We start from the raw sequence: 20,519 nt of genomic DNA, 5'->3' as shown, positions 1-20,519 counted from the left end.
TTATATAATACAAACACATAAAAAAAACGATTTCCATAGCTGTGATTTAGGGCTGATGATTGATTTACCACAAACAATTTGATTAAACAAAATACAGTGTAATCTGTATAACTCGCACCTCGTTAAATCGACATCCTCAGTGAGACGCAAAAAAAATGCCATTCCTTTCCGCTGAACCTTTTAAGTGTGCGGTATCTCGAATTATTTAGACGTTGCTACTCGAACAAAATGTTATTTCCCTACGAAATATTGATAATACATATTTATACTCTCTAAAAACGGACAAGTCGGAGTTAATAAAATATATTGACGTCTTACTTGGCATTCTCAGAAATAATAACAATTAAAAAGAATGTTCGGGGTTCGGAGTATTGTTATTGTCATTGTACGTAGTTTAAATCAAAATAACGGATTTGTTTAGTGTACAGTTTACTTCATTAATATGTAAAAATATATACAACAAAACTTATTTGAATTGTGATTCAAATTCGACTCTACAAATGGAAAAATACACATAGAAATCGCGGCTTCGTATGTCGAAATTTCAGCAGTCAAATCATATGTATCTAAGTTCTTGTTAAGTTGAAAATCTCGTTAGCATTTCCCTTGACATTCGAGTTATAGAGATTCCATTGTATTACTAAATTTATTTAAAATGCAAAATTAATCTACTATTTCGAGACGACAAACATGAGTGAAAAATTGTAACTGCCTTTGACTTTGAATAAAATTCTTGCTTAATAAGTAAGAAAATATATTTTGGAATGTCGTGAATAAAGATCATAAAGTAGCATTTAGGTCGTAACTCAGTCTTTGTGTTTCTCACGATACCATAAATATGTCTATTGTGAAAAAGGCACTAAATAGAACCAAAAAACTAAAAGAAATGGCCACAAAAAATTTCACCAATATTGACTTAGACATCCCTTCATCCATCCACGCAGGTTTGCGTACTATAAAGACTTTTTATTGCCATAAAACACTTCTTATAACATAAATAATATAAATGCATTTGAATGCTGTGAAAACTCCGCTCTTGGCATTCATGGTCATGCAACATTAAAGCAATAAAGTAAAAAATGATTATGTTATTTAGAAAAGTCCTTCCAGTCACGAGAATCAGGCCTCTTTACTGACATAACTATATCTGATGAGAATCAAGCAATAACTTTTATATTCCTGTTTTGTTAAATAATTATTTAAAAAATTAATGGAATTCTTAATTTGAATATTTTTTGCGAATTTATTTATCTATGGCGTACAACTTTTAAAATACATACGTGTTCACACATTTTACATAGAAATCTCATCATCTGTCTAGTAATATAATCAACGGTATTATTTTTATAGGAACGTTCATGTGATATATAATACTAAAACATACGTTCAGTTTAAAAAAGAATTGAATCAAATCACACTTATATACATAAATGAATGAAATCCCAAGATTTCATATTAAAAAAAAATTCATAAGTACGAATTTATCGTTAAAATTGAAGATCTATGTAAAATCTATGTTCTAAGTAAATAAAACATTTATATGTTTAATTTTAATGCGCTCTGTCGCCGTATAGTTCCTAATACTTTTCCATATTCGCGTTCGCATTTACCTCTAAAATTAAGTAAATCCTCGAATACTCATAATTAATTGGTTAGCTTGCTTTACCTAGACTTTTTAACACCTGAATCTACCAAAGTATTGTTAAGACTGCTGGCACGAGTTCACCTGCTTCTAAATAACACCGAGATATTTGACAAGATTTTAAAAACCATTTCAGCGTAATATTCACTAAACTACAAATTCAATTCTTATTATCATAAACGCGCCAAAATGTTTTTTCTGGCCAAGATGGCGTCGCATGACTCACTGTAAACACATGAGGAATTATTGAGATTTTTACTCATATAAATACGTATTATGAATCTATAAAAAAAACCAGCAAATAAAACTCCATAGTATTAATATTAAACAAGATATTATCAACATGTATACGTCATTGTCGATTCGACTAATCTGTTCTGTGTCGCGTAACTGACATATAAAAATCTATATTTTAACTGTGTTTTTTTTAGATAAATTATTATTATACCAGTGATTTTACTGTTTAACGCCTTTTAAAGTCTAGTTTTAGATAGATTACTCTTAACAATACTTTATTTTTCACTGTCATCTGTCAAATAGGCTTTTCGATAGAGTATTGAATTTTATAGAACTACTAAGAAGCGTCTATAATGGTCCTATAGTAGTAGCATTTTAGTAAGTTCAGAGTGCAGGTGTTAATAATTCCATACAATTAGAATATTCGAGAATAAACTCCACAAGTTAAAAAATAAACCAAATTTAACTAGACACCATTGTTGCCATAATTGCGGCCAAATAGTTATCTATTGTCGAATGGACATTATATAAAATATATGACAAAAATCCTTTACCAAAGGTTTATGAATAAGACGAGATTTTGACATTGATTACAGAATGTACTGAGATTTAAAACATACTGGTAGGTAAGATTTATTTCCTTTAAACGACAACAATAGCTAACCTAAGCAATTTTTAATGAAAACATTCTGATAAAATAAGGTTAAAATAAATCAATTAACATAAAAACCGTCTCGGAACTTATTTGTTGACATAAAAATACGATATAATGTTGCAATTTTCTAATCATTTCATAATTAACAGGGACATATACATATGTAAAAGCTCAATTCATTCTGTAACAGCCGCACTACGGCTTTTTTCTGCGATATTATTTTATACTAATTACAATATAAGTATTAGTCTAGCATTTAGTTTAAATCGCGGAAGAAACTCGAGTGCGGCGTTAACTTAAATCAGAACGCGGTTATGGTATTAATACCCGCAAATTAACGTACGTACTCGTACGTTATGTGGGCCCGTTGGCGAATAGTTTGTTTCCTTCTTGAATAATTGGCCTACATTTCTTCCGACCAGCTAGAAAAAAAAGCGGGTGACATTGATATAGTGGCAATGAAAGCCAGTAACTATTTAATGGAGGCCGCCCATTCTTTCCGTATCTACCTCAAGAATCACTGCGCAGTCCGAAAGCCTAAAAAAGGCGAAGCGCCCAAACCGGAGCGGAAGCCGAATAAGGCGGTGATATGGGTCGCTAAGGAGTACCCGAAGTGGCAACATATGATTTTGAGTACTCTCAAGGAGTTAAATGGGGTAACTATACTGTTATAACGTAATTAGTTTCGCTTGATTTATTTATTGTGTCCTTAAACATTGTGCAAAGCAATTTAAGATTAGCGTGCTGTTACACCCTTATTCTGTTAGCCTTAGAGCTGACTTCATTATTCCTTTTCAACACATAAACACCTTGCTTCCTATAAAACCAACATCCGCTCTAACCCCAGTTAGTTGTATCCTACTACTTACTCAAGACGGTTGCTCCAAATTCATATTTTGTTTTTTTAAAAAGCTATATTCATAAACAGTTATAACAATTGGTGGCAGCGCAAAGGGATTTTTAAATAAATCCTCGGTTCGTCTCTAAGTTACGCGTGTGAAAAGTTTAAAAAGTGGAAAAGTGCAAGTGCCCATTTATCTAAAAGCAATACCACTTCCTACACGTGAGAGCAATTCATATTCAGGAGTTAATCGGAAAAATCCATCCTTAAGAAAAAAAGGAATATATATAAATAACTGCAAACAACTCAACCTTATTCAAGTGCCCGTAAATCTGCAACAACCATAAATTAATATCAATTCATCTCATCAGCATCGAGAGTGACAATCAACTACAGCAACAACCTCGACGGGATGTTTATACTATCCATTCTCAAGACATTAAATATTCTGTAAGTCTTTGGTCATATTATTTTTAATTGTTTTATTTTTTCTATTTACTTTTGTAAGTTCTGTGTATATTTTATTTTGTGTGTAATATTAAAATGGAAAGCCGAACACTAAGCCCGGGTGGTACCAAACCCGAAGTCTGCATCACTGACACAGAAGATGAAAACGCTCTTCTTCCCCCTCCTGGACCTATCACCAGATCAAAAAAGAAACCTTCACCTACAATTTTACAAACTAGATCCGAATTAGAGTTATCAATTCTACTTAAATTCATTAAACCATTCGACGGTTCTAGAAACAAATTAAATTCATTCCTATCAAACTGTAATAATGCTTACGAACTAGCTTCAGAATATCAAAAAGAAATCTTATTTAAATTCATTCTTTGCCAATTAGAGGGTAAAGCAGAAACAGCCTGTTCAATTAAAGAATTTTCGAATTGGCCCCAACTCAAAGAATTTCTTAAAACCCAGTTTAGCGAAAGAAAACATTACACACATTTACTCACAGACTTGCAAGAGTGTAAACAGTTAGCCAATGAACCCGTCAGCCAATATGCACTTAGAATAGAAACATACCTTTCACAATTATTAACGGAAATATCAATCAACCACGGGCATAAGAATAGGGAAATGTATGGCAGAACCGCGGCTATGGAAGAATTAGCCCTCCATCACTTTCAAATGGGGTTGTCCCCAAGAATCTCCAACATCGTTAGATGTAAATCTCCAAAGTCGCTCAACGAAGCTATCAACATCGCCACTTCCGAAGAAAAAATCCAACAATTCCTATTCAAAACAAATTCCCATAAAGAAAAATTTACTAAAGTCTCAATTCACAAATCCGATCCTCCTCCTACTTCTTCAAACCCGAAACCAATTCCTTTCTGCAAATATTGTAAAAATTCAGGGCATACCTTAGAAAATTGCAGAAAGAGGGAATATAATAATAAATTTAAATCTCAAAATCCAAGGACACCTCAGCGTGTCCATAACCTTATTCAACAGGACAACTCAAATTCCGACTCAAACGAGGGTTACGACACGGTCGATTACGATTCTGATTCAAAAAACGAGTAACCGTCTCGTCCCGGTGTCGTGCGGGACCTTCAATTCGAAAATCGACACCCTCAACGCCAATTACTAAATCCTCTGTATCCGTGCAGCAGAGTAAAACCTCTGACCTGCTAACTACTAAATCCTCTGTATCCGTGCAGCAGAATAAAACCTCTGACCTGCCAATTACTAAATCCTCTGTATCCGTGCAGCAGAATAAAACCTCTGACCTGCCAATTACTAAATCCTCTGTATCCGTGCAGCAGAATAAAACCTCTGACCTGCCAATTACTAAATCCTCTGTATCCGTGCAGCAGAGTAAAACCTCTGACCTGCCAACTACTAAATCCTCTGTATCCGTGCAGCAGAATAAAACCTCTGACCTGCCAATTACTAAATCCTCTGTATCCGTGCAGCAGAGTAAAACCTCTGACCTGCCAACTACTAAATCCTCTGTATCTGCGCAGGAGTGTACCACTAACCTGCCAAAGCCTACTAGATCCTATGAAATACTCAGCGACCCTTCGAAAACGCTCTTACCTCATGTCTTGGTTGATTCATCAGTATCTGATATCCCATTATCCCTTTTAGTAGACTCTGGATCATCGATAAGCCTTTTGAAAAACATATCAATTCAGAAACAACCCCGAATCATTAAAGAATCTATTCAAATAAAAGGAATCGATTCTTCAGACGAAGCTATTAATACAGCTGGTCATTTTCAGTTAAAACTAAAAATTTCAAATTCCACATTGACTCATAAATTTCACATTGTAAATAATATTAATTTACCATACGATGGTATCATAGGTTCCGACATGCTTAACGCCCTCAGCTGTAAAATAGATTACACAAAGGACTTACTCTATATAGGTAAAATTACGACCAAACTATTTTTTAATGAACCTATCTATTTAATTCCGCCAAGAACCGAAGCTATAATCGAATGCTCTATTTCCAATCCTAAATTAAAAGAAGGTTTAATCCTAGATCAAAAGATTTATCCTAACCTATTGGTAGCTAACTGCTTAGTAACTGTAAAAGAAAATAAAAGAATTAATGTATCAGTCCTAAATATTTCAGAGGAACCTATAAACCTGAAATCAAATTTTAATCTTAATTTAACTCCTATAGACACTTATAAACTGTTGTACTAATATGATTAATAAATATTCAACAATATTTATTAATCATATTAGTACAACCAAATGTACTGTTCAAAGAACCAAGGAAGTCTTAAATCAACTACGAATTTTTCACTTAAATAATGAAGAAAGAGAAGCTCTTCTCCAACTATGCTCTTATTATTCGGATATATTTCATCTTCCAAACGAAAACCTCACATATACTAATGCCATGAGACATGAGATTAGAACAACCACCGACATTCTAATTCATACCAAAACATATCGTTTTCCGTTCCGTTTCATAAATACACAAAGTCGAAGTCCGTAACCAAATCGACAAGATGTTAAAACAACACATAATTGAACCTTCTAATTCCCCATGGTCCTCACCAATTTGGGTGGTACCCAAGAAACTAGATGCTTCTAACGTATAAAAATGGCGTGTTGTTATAGATTATCATAAGTTAAATGATATTTCAATAGGTGACACGTATCCTATTCCTCAGATTGCAGAAATCCTTGACCAACTTGGGTGTAGCAAATATTTCTCCACGTTAGATCTAGCATCAGGCTTTCACCAAATCCAACTTAAGAATGAGGATAAACCCAAAACCGCCTTCACAGTACCTGAAGGTCATTTCCAATTCTGTCGAATGCCATTCGGACTGAAAAATGTCCCAGCAACCTTCCAAAGGCTGATGAACTCTGTATTGTCAGGACTCCAAGGAGACAGGTGCTTTGTTTACTTAGATGACATAGTCTGCTACTCTCCTGATCTTAATATACATATAAAAAATCTCGAATCCATCTTCCAGAGAATGCGCGAGTTCAATCTCAAATTACAACCAGACAAATGCGAGTTTCTGCGTCGCGAAGCCGGTTATCTTGGGCATATTATTTCCGAAGACGGTGTCAAGCCAAATCCAGACAAGGTCAAAGCTGTAATAAAATTCCCAATTCCTAAAAATCCGAAAGATATAAAATCTTTCCTCGGCCTTGTTTCATATTATCGAAGATTTATTCCAGACTTCTCAAACATTGCAAAACCCCTTACCTCTCTCCTTAAAAAGGATCAAATCTTTTCATGGGAAAATCAACAACAATTAGCATTTGAACTCCTTAAAGAAAAACTTACTTCAGCACCAGTCCTGTGCTATCCTGATTTCACGAAACCTTTCATTCTTACAACGGATGCTTCTTACCATGCTCTCGGAGTAGTCCTTTCACAAGGATCAACAGGTCAAGAAAGACCTATTGCTTTCGCATCCCGAACTCTCAATAAAAGTGAATCCAATTATAGCACAACTGAAAAGGAGTTGTTAGCTATCATATTTGGCTGTAAGACATTTAGACCATATTTATATGGACAAAAATTCCAAATCATTACAGATCATAAACCACTTAAATGGCTATTCAATCATAAAGATCCTTTCAGTAAGCTACAGCGGTGGCGCCTCAAGCTTGAGGAATACGATTATGAAATCATTTATAAAAAAGGAAAACTAAATTCCGCCGCCGACGCCTTATCCCGTTATCCCGTAAATCCTATATTACCTATAGAACATCCTAGTAACATTCCAAATCCTCAAGACGCCACACTAGATTCGGGACTAATGGATCTTCTCGTCACTCCACCATCATTTATTCCAGATGACGCTTTCATGTCACCCATTCCAATGGAAACCATGTCACACCCTGAAATCCAAATCGATAACATATCCGATTCTCCCATCGACCCTCAAAAGGTTTTAGATGAATTCCTAAACCTGGAATCTCAACCAGATACAGGTAATCCAAATAACTCCGAAACCGACCAATTAACCATTCCTGAATTCCCTGAAATTCCTAATATTGACTCTCCTATTACACAGGATTCAGACCGATCTGAACCTTTAATTCAAGAACTATTCAATGGAAATTATTCACAGTTTTCTAAGTTAACAAAATCCAAAACCTTTGAGTCTAACGCTAAAATTCTAGAATCAAACTATCGTCTATCCTTAAAAGTTCCGACAAAGTCATTATCATACCAACTTCAATCGACTTAGATGATAGCAATCCCTATGTCGAAGAAATACTTTCGGAACTAACAAATAAAGAAGAATTCCTAAATAAAGAAAGAACTCTATATTCTTATATCTTGTTAAATATTCGCGATAAGATCATATATTTATTATTTACAAAAGTTCACCATTTCGACAATTCATCTTATGAAATTATCTCTAAATCTTATCAACAAATAAGTATTACTAATTTTAAAGATCCTTTCGAATCCCATATATACACAAAACTGTATAATATAATTTTAATTCTATTTCATAATTCCAATATCTTCATTACTATTCATAAAAATTGTCTTATTTTCCCTTCACTTTCTGAAATAAAGAAAATTCTAAAAGAAAATCATGACATACCTATCGCAGGTCATTTAGGCACTATTCGCATGGTCAAACGCATCCAGGAAAAATATCACTGGAAGGGCATGCGCAGCGATATAGAAAACTATGTAAGATCCTGTAAATCATGTCAAGAAAATAAATCCTTGAGAAAATTAAACAGAGCACCGATGCAAATTACTACTACTTCTACTATTCCTTTCCAACGCATCGCAATGGATATAGTAGGTCCCTTATCTGAATCAGGAACTGCAAAGATAAAATTCATACTAACTCTACAAGATGATCTCACAAAGTTTTCCGTTGCATATCCAATCCGTTCCACGACCGCCGAAGAAACAAGTGACTGTTTAATACATTTTATCACACTCTTCGGTATACCTAAAAGTATTCTCACGGATCAAGGTACAAATTTTACGTCAAACCTCTTCAAGAAAACTTGTGATTTCATGAAAATAAAACAACTCTGGTCAAGCCCTTACCACCCACAAACACAAGGCGCCCTAGAACGTAGTCATTCCACGTTAAAGGAATACCTCAAATTATTTGTTCATCACCAAGAACAAGATAATTGGCCTAGATATGTATACACGGCTATTATGACCTATAATACATCCGTTCATTGTACTACTAACTACACCCCTTACGAACATTTGTTTGGACAAAAACCCTCTATTCCTGATTCAATATATAATACAAATCCTGATACCACATACCCTGAGTATCTCAAAATGCTAACTCATAGATTAAAATACTCAAGAGAAAAAGCCCTCGAAAATATCACAAAAGCTAAAGAAAGGTCAAAACAATATTACGACTCTCATACCAGACCCATAACGTGTAAAGTAGGCGATTATGTCTATGTTAATAATCATTTAAGACTCCGGAAAGCACTTTCCCCTATATGGAAAGGCCCTTATAAAATAATAAGGATAAACGGTAAAAATAACCTTACCTTACTTATTAACAGACGTCATGTCACACATCATTTCGATGAAGTGAAACCCGCTAATGTTTCACATGACTATAACATATTATAATGTTAATAACGTTAGAACCCATTATTAATTTTACTATATTATCTTATTTTATTAACCATATAAATTACATTTATTAAGATAATATTTTCGTTACAGTGTATTGGCCTACGGAGAATTCATACATCCAATCACTCACAGTCCCGGGTTGTATTTTGACCCGATTGGGAAACTAAACATAAACACTGGGTATTTAGATATTGTATCACCTCTCGATATATCCCACATAGAACCACACTTAGGAAATATAAATTCAATTTTAGTTACCATTAAATACATATGTCGACAACTACAATTAGAAACAATAGACAATCTAGAATGTCAAAACATACTAGAACCCTTAACAGTCAGATACCATGACTTAGTTAATGAGTTTTCTTCTATTTCCCATTTAACGGACAGCAACAGACATAAAAGATCAGCCTGGCTTGGTGGCATCGGATCCCTTGCTAAAATAGTTTTTGGCACCCTAAATGAGGACGATGCTATCAGATATGATAACGCAATACGTAATAGCGAAAATAATGAAAAAAGGTTGGCCTCCTTAATAAAAGAAAACATATTAGTCACTAGTTCCACTCTATTTAAAATTAATGAAACCTTATATAAAATTAAAATTAACGAAGCCAATCTTAATAACGCTATCAACGAATTCTCAGTACATATAAAAAAACTTAAGTGTAATTTCCGATCAAATATTAGTAAAATCCAAAATTAATTCTATAATAAACAGCTTAGAAGCTTCCATGCTAACATTGTCGTTTCAACTCTCTGACATTGTCTATGCGATCATTCTCAGTAATAAAAACATCCTTCATCCGGCCATCTTAACGCCAAAACAACTGTACTTAGAACTCGTTGACTATTATAAACATTTACCTGTAGATTATAAGTTCCCAGTAGAATTAGAATTAAACAACATGTACTCGTTAATGAATGTATCCGGTGTAACGTGTTATAGCTTTAATAACAAAATCATTTTTATTCTAAGAATTCCATTAGTGTCTCCAATTAGTTTTAATTTATATGAAACAATAGCACTACCAACGCCCTATAGCAATGTTAATCCAACCGCTTTCAGTTTTATTATTCCTAGTTTTAAATATATCGGAGTGACCAAAGACAAGTCAGAATATTGTCATTTAGATAGTCTTAATACCTGCAAATTTGTTAATCTCAACAACTATATTTGTGACATCATGAACACCTTTTCAACAACTGAAAACCCTAGTTGTGAAACTGAAATCCTGTTAAATTTAATTAATAAACTCCCAAACCAATGTAAAATAGAATTCATACATGGTACAGTAGATATTTGGAAAACTCTTTATAATAACAATTGGCTTTGTATACAATCTCATACCAATAAACTGTTTATAGAATGCTTAAACCAAAATGTAATCGAGAAAAATCTACACGGCATTGGAATTGTTAAAATCCCCATTAACTGTAAAGCACATTGTAAAGGTACGAAATTAATTCCCAAGCTAAAAGTATATTCTTTTAATACCACAGATATTCATGTACAATCAGATTTCAATCTAATTAATGATTCATGTTGTAATTTCGATAAGGTTGTAAACAAATTGAATAATGAGGCTCCTTTAAAACTATTAAATATTAACTTAGACACTTATGCAAACGAACTTAAATCAAAATCAAAGGTCATATCAGCTACCGCTGATGAAATTATAAATCAACATACAATTTTAAAATACGAGACTCAGTATTCAATCATTTTCTATATAATCATAGGAATTATATTAATGTACTGTATTTTTAAGATTTCTTTTATAATAAAGAAACGCAGCCGTCTCCTATCTAGATCCTCTCAATCACAACTTGGTGACTTACCTATAACTCAAGTTACCCCTATTACCTCTTCTATATCTCAAGAATCCATACAACCCCATCACTCTAATCCTGAAATTAATCAAACAAAAAATATCCCAGCACCTAGCATCAGAAGGCACCTATAGAGTATATCTTTTCCTAAACTTCGAATTATAACCCCGAAGTTTAGTCTTACCCCAGGAGATGTTACACCCTTATTCTGTTAGCCTTAGAGCTGACTTCATTATTCCTTTTCAACACATAAACACTTTGCTTCCTATAAAACCAACATCCGCTCTAACCCCAGTTAGTTGTATCCTACTCCTTACTCAAGACGGTTGCTCCAAATTCATATTTTGTTTTTTTAAAAAGCTATATTCATAAACAGTTATAACAGTACGTAAAACAATTCTACCCAAAACACGTTTGAACTTGTCGTTAACCAAAACGGACAGTAGAATGGGTAAACGAAAAACCTGTACTTTATTGTATACAGATAGTCTAAAAAAAAACCAATTTATTACAAAACTTTTTGTCTGTCATCGGAGATTTGTTTAAATAATTGGATTATTGTATAATTTTCTGAATCAACAGCTTGACGCAATCGAAGTCAAACATACATACAGTCCTGATACTCCAGAAAAAACGATAGAAGACTGTGCGCCTGGTAGTCCACATGTCAACTTTATTGCGGTACCTGGACTTACAGTGACCTTCACCAACCCCACACCGATGAGTGGATTGTTTACCATTTCTGTGACCCTGGTAGATGGGGATACGGTTGAGAAGATTAAAGCCAAGATCGCTAAAGAGATTAAGGCTATTAAAGGTTAGTAAAAAAAATTGGTTAAAATAAATCCAAAGTTATAGTCACCAGTAATACTCATTTTCAGTGGATTAGTGTTTTAACTATTCTAGGAAATATTCTCTAAGGATTCACTTGGATTGACAGAGTGTTTGTGGCTTAAAAGCAAATGGGAGAATTTCTGTGTTTGTTTGTATTATAATAATATAATATTTGTGTGTAAATAAATAATGCAAGTAAAATTTGATAAAGTTAGTTCTATTGAAATATAAACGCAATTTTTTACACAACTCGACGTTTCTTCACAGCAGTCGTGGTCAGCGACTGCTACATGAACTTGTCAAATAAATTTGATATAAAGGTTATATATAGGCCATCTATTGCTGGGAAGTATAAAGCAGTCAGCTGTAATTTTTTAATTGTCTCACTATGTATTGTGTGTTAATTATTATGTATACGTTAGTTTACTGTCAAATTATTTGATTACGATAGTAAGAAATAACTATTAGTATGTAAATTTAAAATACAATTTATTTTAAACACACAAATACAGTATTTACAATATTTTTAACATGCATAGTATTAATATTAATAATTCAAAATGAATAAATAGAAAATTAAAACAAATTTGGTCCCTGTGGCAGCATTTCCTCGCTGTAGTGTGTGTGGTATATCTACCAGGCGCAAGCTTAAATCTTTAATTTAGTTAAATAACTATTATATCTATATAGTTAAATTGAAAACCCTGAAAATATTTTTTATTAACTTTCAGACATAAATGCTCTAAAGCTGTGGTGATATCTTGATCCGGCGTTAGGTCCTCGCAAGATTCCAGTAGCAGGCGATCACGTGACAAAATGCGCGGAACTCGTCAATGGCGATGGTATACGCGTACACGTGGAAGCGTCGCGTATAGAACTCGTTCAGAACGGAACGAATATTGACGTCGGCTTACAGTTTGTGTATACTTATGATAAGTGATTGTTTTCAGAAATATATTTATTTATTTTTATAATAAGTGTTTTATTTTGTTAGTCCTTTATTTGTTTAGAGATTTTAATGCTTCGAAAAGTGGTAAGAAACGTAAGAAAAGTTTCCAAAACTCTTTGAACAATTTTATTAAAAAAATAATCTTTGTTTTTACGGTCAAGTTTAGAAATTTATTGGTTAGTTTATTTGTTGTGAGCACTGAATACAGTTGTGAATTTCCAACATGCCTTTAGGCACATCAATGTGTAAGTAAGCATTTTGCGAATGTATATGCATCTGCATAAAGTATTTAATGACGAAATATAGTATTGCCATCAGAAGAGCTATAGATTTACGTTTTGTTCATTTCTGTCCCATCGCATTATGTGTATGTGTGTGTATCTCATGTTAAATGTTTTATTAAAATTTGATTATATAGTCGCAAGGAGTTATAATGGGTTAAAAAATAAAAGAGCTGCAATTTTATATTATATTTAAATAACATATAAACGTTTATTCACATAAAAATGTTTAACATCGCGAAAACGATATGGCGGCGATCCCCGGCGGTCGCAGGCTATGCGAACGCGAAATACCTAAATAATCCAATATTTACACACTTATATAATACAAACACATAAAAAAAAAACGATTTCCATAGCTGTGATTTAGGGCTGATGATTGATTTACCACAAACAATTTGATTAAACAAAATACAGTGTAATCTGTATAACTCGCACCTCGTTAAATCGACATCCTCAGTGAGACGCAAAAAAATTGCCATTCCTTTCCGCTGAACCTTTTAAGTGTGCGGTATCTCGAATTATTTAGACGTTGCTACTCGAACAAAATGTTATTTCCCTACGAAATATTGATAATACATATTTATACTCTCTAAAAACGGACAAGTCGGAGTTAATAAAATATATTGACGTCTTACTTGGCATTCCCCGAAATAATAACAATTAAAAATAATGTTCGGGGTTCGGAGTATTGTTATTGTCATTGTACGTAGTTTAAATCAAAATAACGGATTTGTTTAGTGTACAGTTTACTTCATTAATATGTAAAAATATATACAACAAAACTTATTTGAATTGTGATTCAAATTCGACTCTACAAATGGAAAAATACACATAGAAATCGCGGCTTCGTATGTCGAAATTTCAGCAGTCAAATCATATGTATCTAAGTTCTTGTTAAAAAAATTAATCTACTATTTCGAGGCGACATGAGTGAAAAATTGTAACTACCTTTGACTTTGAATAAAATTCTTGCTTAATAAGTAAGAAAATATATTTTGGAATGTCGTAAATAAGGATCATAAAGTAGCATTTAGGTCGTAACTCAGTCTTTGTGTTTCTCACGATACCATAAATATGTCTATTGTGAAAAAGGCACTAAATAGAACCAAAAAACTAAAAGAAATGGCCACAAAAAATTTCACCAATATTGACTTAGTTACTAGTAAAAACCGAACAAACAAACCCTTCATCCATCCACGCAGGTTTGCGTACTATAAAGACTTTTTATTGCCATAAAACACTTCTTATAACATAAATAATATAAATGCATTTGAATGCTGTGAAAACTCCGCTCTTGGCATTCATGGTCATGCAACATTAAAGCAATAAAGTAAAAAATGATTATGTTATTTAGAAAAGTCCTTCCAGTCACGAGAATCAGGCCTCTTTACTGACATAACTATATCTGATGAGAATCAAGCAATAACTTTTATATACCTGTTTTGTTAAATAATTATTATATATATATAAAAATTTAATGGAATTCTTAATTTGAATATTTTTTGCGAATTTATTTATCTATGGCGTACAACTTTTAAAATACATACGTGTTCACACATTTTACATAGAAATCTCATCATGTGTCTAATAACATAATCAACGGTATTATTTTTATAGGAACGTTCATGTGATATATAAAACTAAAACGTACTTTCAGTTAAAAAAAAGAATTCAATCAAATCACACTTATATACATAAATGAATGAAAATCGCCTTAAAATTTTAAAAATAATTCAAAAGTACGAATTTATCGTTAAAATTGAAGATCTATGTAAAATCTATGTTCTAAGTAAATAAAACATTTATATGTTTAATTTTAATGCGCTCTGTTGCCGTATAGTTCCTAATACTTTTCCATATTCGCGTTCGCATTTACCTCTAAAATTAAGTAAATCCTCGAATACTCATAATTAATTGGTTAGCTTGCTTTACCTAGACTTTTTAACACCTGAATCTACCAAAGTATTGTTAAGACTGCTGGCACGAGTTCACCTGCTTCTAAATAACACCGAGATATTTGACAAGATTTTAAAAACCATTTCAGCGTAATATTCACTAAAATACAAATTCAATTCTTATTATCATAAACGCGCCAAAATGTTTTTTCTGGCCAAGATGGCGTCGCATGACTCACTTGTAAACACATGAAGAATTATTGATATTTTTACTCATATAAATACGTATTATGAATCTATAAAAAAACCAGCAAATAAAACTCCATGATAGTATTAATATTAAACAAGATATTATCAACATGTATACGTCATTGTCGATTCGACTAATCTGTTCTGTGTCGCGTTACTGACTCTTTAACGCCTTTTAAAGTCATGTTTTAGATAGATTACTCTTAACAATACTTTATTTTTCACTGTCATCTGTCAAATAGGCTTTTCGATAGAGTATTGAATTTTATAGAACTACTAAGAAGCGTCTATAATGGTCCTATAGTAGTAGCTTTTTAGTAAGTTCAGAGTGCAGGTGTTAATAATTCCACACAATTAGAATATTCGAGAATAAACTCCACAAGTTAAAAAATAAACCAAATTTAACTAGACACCATTGTTGCCATAATTGCGGCCAAATAGTTATCTATTGTCGAATGGACATTATATAAAATATGTGACAAAAATCCTTTACCAAAGGTTTATGAATAAGACGAGATTTTGACATTGATTACAGAATGTACTGAGATTTAAAACATACTAGAATATCCATGGTAGGTAAGATTTATTTCCTTTAAACGACAACAATAGCTAAACTAAGCAATTTTTAATGAAAACATTCTGATAAAATTAGGTTAAAATAAATCAATTAACATAAAAATCGTCTCGGAACTTATTTGTTGACATAAAAATACGATATAATGTTGCAATTTTCTAATCATTTCATAATTAACAGGGACATATACATATGTAAAAGCTCAATTCATTCTGTAACAGCCGCACTACGGCTTTTTTCTGCGATATTATTTTATACTAATTTCAATATAAGTATTAGTCTAGCATTTAGTTTAAATCGCGGAAAAAACTCGAGTGCGGCGTTAACTTAAATCAGAACGCGGTTATGGTATTAATACCCGCAAATTAACGTACGTACTCGTACGTTATGTGGGCCCGTTGGCGAATAGTTTGTCAAGCCCCGCCCCTTCGGCTGATTAGACGGCGCTACGCGGTTTCTCTTTAGGTACATTCATCGCTGGTAGATTAAGTATGAACACTTCCTTCTTGAATAATAGGCCTACATTTCTTCCGATCAGCTAGAAAAAAAAGCGGGTGACATTGATATAGTGGCAATGAAAGCCAGTAACTATTTAATGGAGGCCGCCCATTCTTTCCGTATCTACCTCAAGAATCACTGCGCAGTCCGAAAGCCTAAAAAAGGCGAAGCGCCCAAACCGGAGCGGAAGCCGAATAAGGCGGTGATATGGGTCGCTAAGGAGTACCCGAAGTGGCAACATATCATTTTGAGTACTCTCAAGGAGTTAAATGGGGTAACTATACTGTTATAACGTAATTAGTTTCGCTTGATTTATTTATTGTGTCCTCAAACATTGTGCAAAGCAATTTAAGATTAGCGTGCGATTATCCCTTTGTCTATGTGCGTATTTAACACTCGCTCGTACGGTGAACGTACATTGTGAAAACCGGCCGAAGTCTGATCGACTACTTGTCTATTAGAAAAAACATACGGTCACGAAAGAGATAGAAATCTGTGGCTAAGACCTCAAAGTTTATACTGCCATTGGCATTGTCAAACATTGTAAAGAATTAACAAAAATGAGATTAAAAAAAACATGTCAAACTTTATATACACACAAAAATTAGTTGGGAATTAATTTATTCAAATTACAATTAAAAGGAAATATAAAAATATATTCAGTTAAAGTGAGTTTACGAAAGCTTGACGGGAAGTTAGAAAACACATTAACGTCTTCGTCTAAGTTTTTAATGGCAATAATAACGAAAAGTTATATTTGTGAAAATTATTTAAATAGTAACTTATTAGTTCTAACCTCGTAACGCTTATTGGTATAAAAAATTATATAAAAACTGTTTATTTTATACCATATATATATGTATATAATCATCAAATCATTATGATTGCAGCCTTCAGGTCTCCCCGATAACAAAGTATTATCAACAAAACTTTCTGCTATAAACGATCTTAAAAAATATATGAAAAGAGTGATGCCATTCGTTCAAGCCACAAGAGATAATCTACAAAAGATTGGTCCCGAAGCCCTCTCTGTTGCCTTGCCCTTTGATGAGGCCCAACTGCTTGAAGATAACAAACAATATCTGCTGAATACTTTGGGTGTAAGTATTTGTAGGCTTAATATTTACTGCTTCGTATAAATTATTTATATTATCAGTAGAAAATATAATATGTTTATATGAAAAGATGTCAAGATGGGCTAGCTTAAATAATCTACAATTACATTGTATTTATATTATTTAAGCATGTAAATTAATAAAAGTAACGATGCGATATTAATGTTCATATTACTTCGAGTATTTATTATGAAGTTAATTTTTTATAGCTTAGTCTGTTTCGAAGGACCAAAATAATTCTTTGACAATTTAAATAATCATTTAACGCATTAGTAACATTTTTAAAGTTTTGAATATTTCTTAATGCATACAGTTATACACCGGACTTAAACGATAGGCTGCTATGTCGGGGTTCCATTTTGAATTTTTAGTATGTTTGTAATCGGGACCTAAAGAAAACAAGAATTAAAAAGAAAAATGTTTTTTTTTATTTGGACCACATAATTAGGACAAACACATGATATAAATTGACATACATACGTTAAAATATAAAAACAATTTACATTACTATGAATAAAATAACATAAACCGAAGTTATTTTATCGTAGGCGTCGTCGAATGCCGCCTGAAGACCTATTTTCTTTGCTTTTATAACAGTTAAGACTGTTGTTGATTCCGGTAGGTCTTTGCCAAATCACAGAATTTTTATTTTCGATTAAAAGTCTTTGATAATATTTAGTTAAAACTCGTGTTCTCTTGTTAGGTGAAAATTACAAATTTCTAGTAATTATAACATAATTAAAGATAAATCAATAATATTCACTGCGTACGTAAAACAATTCTACCCAAAACACGTTTGAACTTGTCGTTAACCAAAACGTACAGTAGAATGGGTAAACGAAAAACCTGTACTTTATTGTATACAGATAGTCTAAAAAAAATCAATTTATTACAAAACTTTTTATCTGTCATCGGAGATTTGTTTAAATAATTGGATTCTTGTATAATTTTCTGAATCAACAGCTTGACGCAATCGAAGTCAAACATACATACAGTCCTGATACTCCAGAAAAAACGATAGAAGACTGTGCGCCTGGTAGTCCACATGTCAACTTTATTGCGGTACCTGGACTTACAGTGACCTTCACCAACCCCACACCGATGAGTGGATTGTTTACCATTTCTGTGACCCTGGTAGATGGGGATACGGTTGAGAAGATTAAAGCCAAGATCGCTAAAGAGATTAAGGCTATTAAAGGTTAGTAAAAAAAATTGGTTAAAATAAATCCAAAGTTATAGTCACCAGTAATACTCATTTTCAGTGGATTAGTGTTTTAACTATTCTAGGAAATATTCTCTAAGGATTCACTTGGATTGACAGAGTGTTTGTGGCTTAAAAGCAAATGGGAGAATTTCTGTGTTTGTTTGTATTATAATAATATAATATTTGTGTGTAAATAAATAATGCAAGTAAAATTTGATAAAGTTAGTTCTATTGAAATATAAACGCAATTTTTTACACAACTCGACGTTTCTTCACAGCAGTCGTGGTCAGCGACTGCTACATGAACTTGTCAAATAAATTTGATATAGGCCATCTATTGCTGGGAAGTATAAAGCAGTCAGCTGTAATTTTTTAATTGTCTCACTATGTATTGTGTGTTAATTATTATGTATACGTTAGTTTACTGTCAAATTATTTGATTACGATAGTAAGAAATAACTATTTGTATGTAAATTTAAAATACAATTTATTTTAAACACACAAATACAGTATTTACAATATTTTTAACATGCATAGTATTAATATTAATAATTCAAAATGAATAAATAGAAAATTAAAACAAATTTGGTCCCTGTGGCAGCATTTCCTCGCTGTAGTGTGTGTGGTATATCTACCAGGCGCAAGCTTAAATCTTTAATTTAGTTAAATAACTATTATATCTATATAGTTAAATTGAAAACCCTGAAAATATTTTTTATTAACTTTCAGACATAAATGCTCTAAAGCTGTGGTGATATCTTGATCCGGCGTTAGGTCCTCGCAAGATTCCAGTAGCAGGCGATCACGTGACAAAATGCGCGGAACTCGTCAATGGCGATGGTATACGCGTACACGTGGAAGCGTCGCGTATAGAACTCGTTCAGAACGGAACGAATATTGACGTCGGCTTACAGTTTGTGTATACTTATGATAAGTGATTGTTTTCAGAAATATATTTATTTATTTTTATAATAAGTGTTTTATTTTGTTAGTCCTTTATTTGTTTAGAGATTTTAATGCTTCGAAAAGTGGTAAGAAACGTAAGAAAAGTTTCTAAAACTCTTTGAACAATTTTATTAAAAAAATAATCTTTGTTTTTACGGTCAAGTTTAGAAATTTATTGGTTAGTTTATTTGTTGTGAGCACTGAATACAGTTGTGAATTTCCAACATGCCTTTAGGCACATCAATGTGTAAGTAAGCATTTTGCGAATGTATATGCATCTGCATAAAGTATTTAATGACGAAATATAGTATTGCCATCAGAAGAGCTATAGATTTACGTTTTGTTCATTTCTGTCCCATCGCATTATGTGTATGTGTGTGTATCTCATGTTAAATGTTTTATTAAAATTTGATTATATAGTCGCAAGGAGTTATAATGGGTTAAAAAATAAAAGAGCTGCAATTTTATATTATATTTAAATAACATATAAACGTTTATTCACATAAAAATGTTTAACATCGCGAAAACGATATGGCGGCGATCCCCGGCGGTCGCAGGCTATGCGAACGCGAAATACCTAAATAATCCAATATTTACACACTTATATAATACAAACACATAAAAAAAAACGATTTCCATAGCTGTGATTTAGGACTGATGATTGATTTACCACAAACAATTTGATTAAA

General features: G+C 32.6%; 1 protein-coding gene across 2 annotated transcripts; it reads left to right on the top strand.

Annotated features, from left to right (window-relative positions):
* Nucleotides 1-2,920: 2,920 nt before the first annotated feature.
* LOC123712627 (leucine--tRNA ligase, cytoplasmic-like) lies at nt 2,921-19,854 on the top strand. Of its 2 annotated transcripts, XM_045665834.1 has the most exons (5): nt 15,854-16,066; nt 16,607-16,840; nt 17,457-17,666; nt 18,645-18,879; nt 19,615-19,854. In XM_045665834.1, the coding sequence occupies exons 1-5, from the start codon at nt 16,064-16,066 to the stop codon at nt 19,638-19,640; spliced, it is 708 nt and encodes a 235-aa protein (XP_045521790.1). In that variant the 5' UTR covers nt 15,854-16,063; the 3' UTR covers nt 19,641-19,854. The 2 variants fall into 2 exon arrangements, with proteins under 2 accessions (XP_045521791.1, XP_045521790.1); XM_045665835.1 differs by lacking the exons at nt 15,854-16,066; nt 16,607-16,840 and adding an exon at nt 2,921-3,190.
* The last annotated feature ends 665 nt before the right edge of the window (nt 19,855-20,519 follow it).

Source organism: Pieris brassicae, chromosome 7 (assembly GCF_905147105.1).
Source record: "Pieris brassicae chromosome 7, ilPieBrab1.1, whole genome shotgun sequence".
Taxonomy (NCBI): domain Eukaryota; kingdom Metazoa; phylum Arthropoda; class Insecta; order Lepidoptera; family Pieridae; genus Pieris; species Pieris brassicae.
Note: the sequence above shows the minus strand (reverse complement) of the source record. Positions and strands in the feature narration are given on the sequence as shown.

What these genes read in the sequence shown, in the direction of transcription:
- LOC123712627 (XM_045665834.1), top strand. An exon ending in CTCTCAAGGAGTTAAATGGG is followed by an intron (nt 16,841 to 17,456) that starts GTAACTATACTG and finishes TTATGATTGCAG; the next exon opens with CCTTCAGGTCTCCCCGATAA. An exon ending in ATCTGCTGAATACTTTGGGT is followed by an intron (nt 17,667 to 18,644) that starts GTAAGTATTTGT and finishes CTGAATCAACAG; the next exon opens with CTTGACGCAATCGAAGTCAA.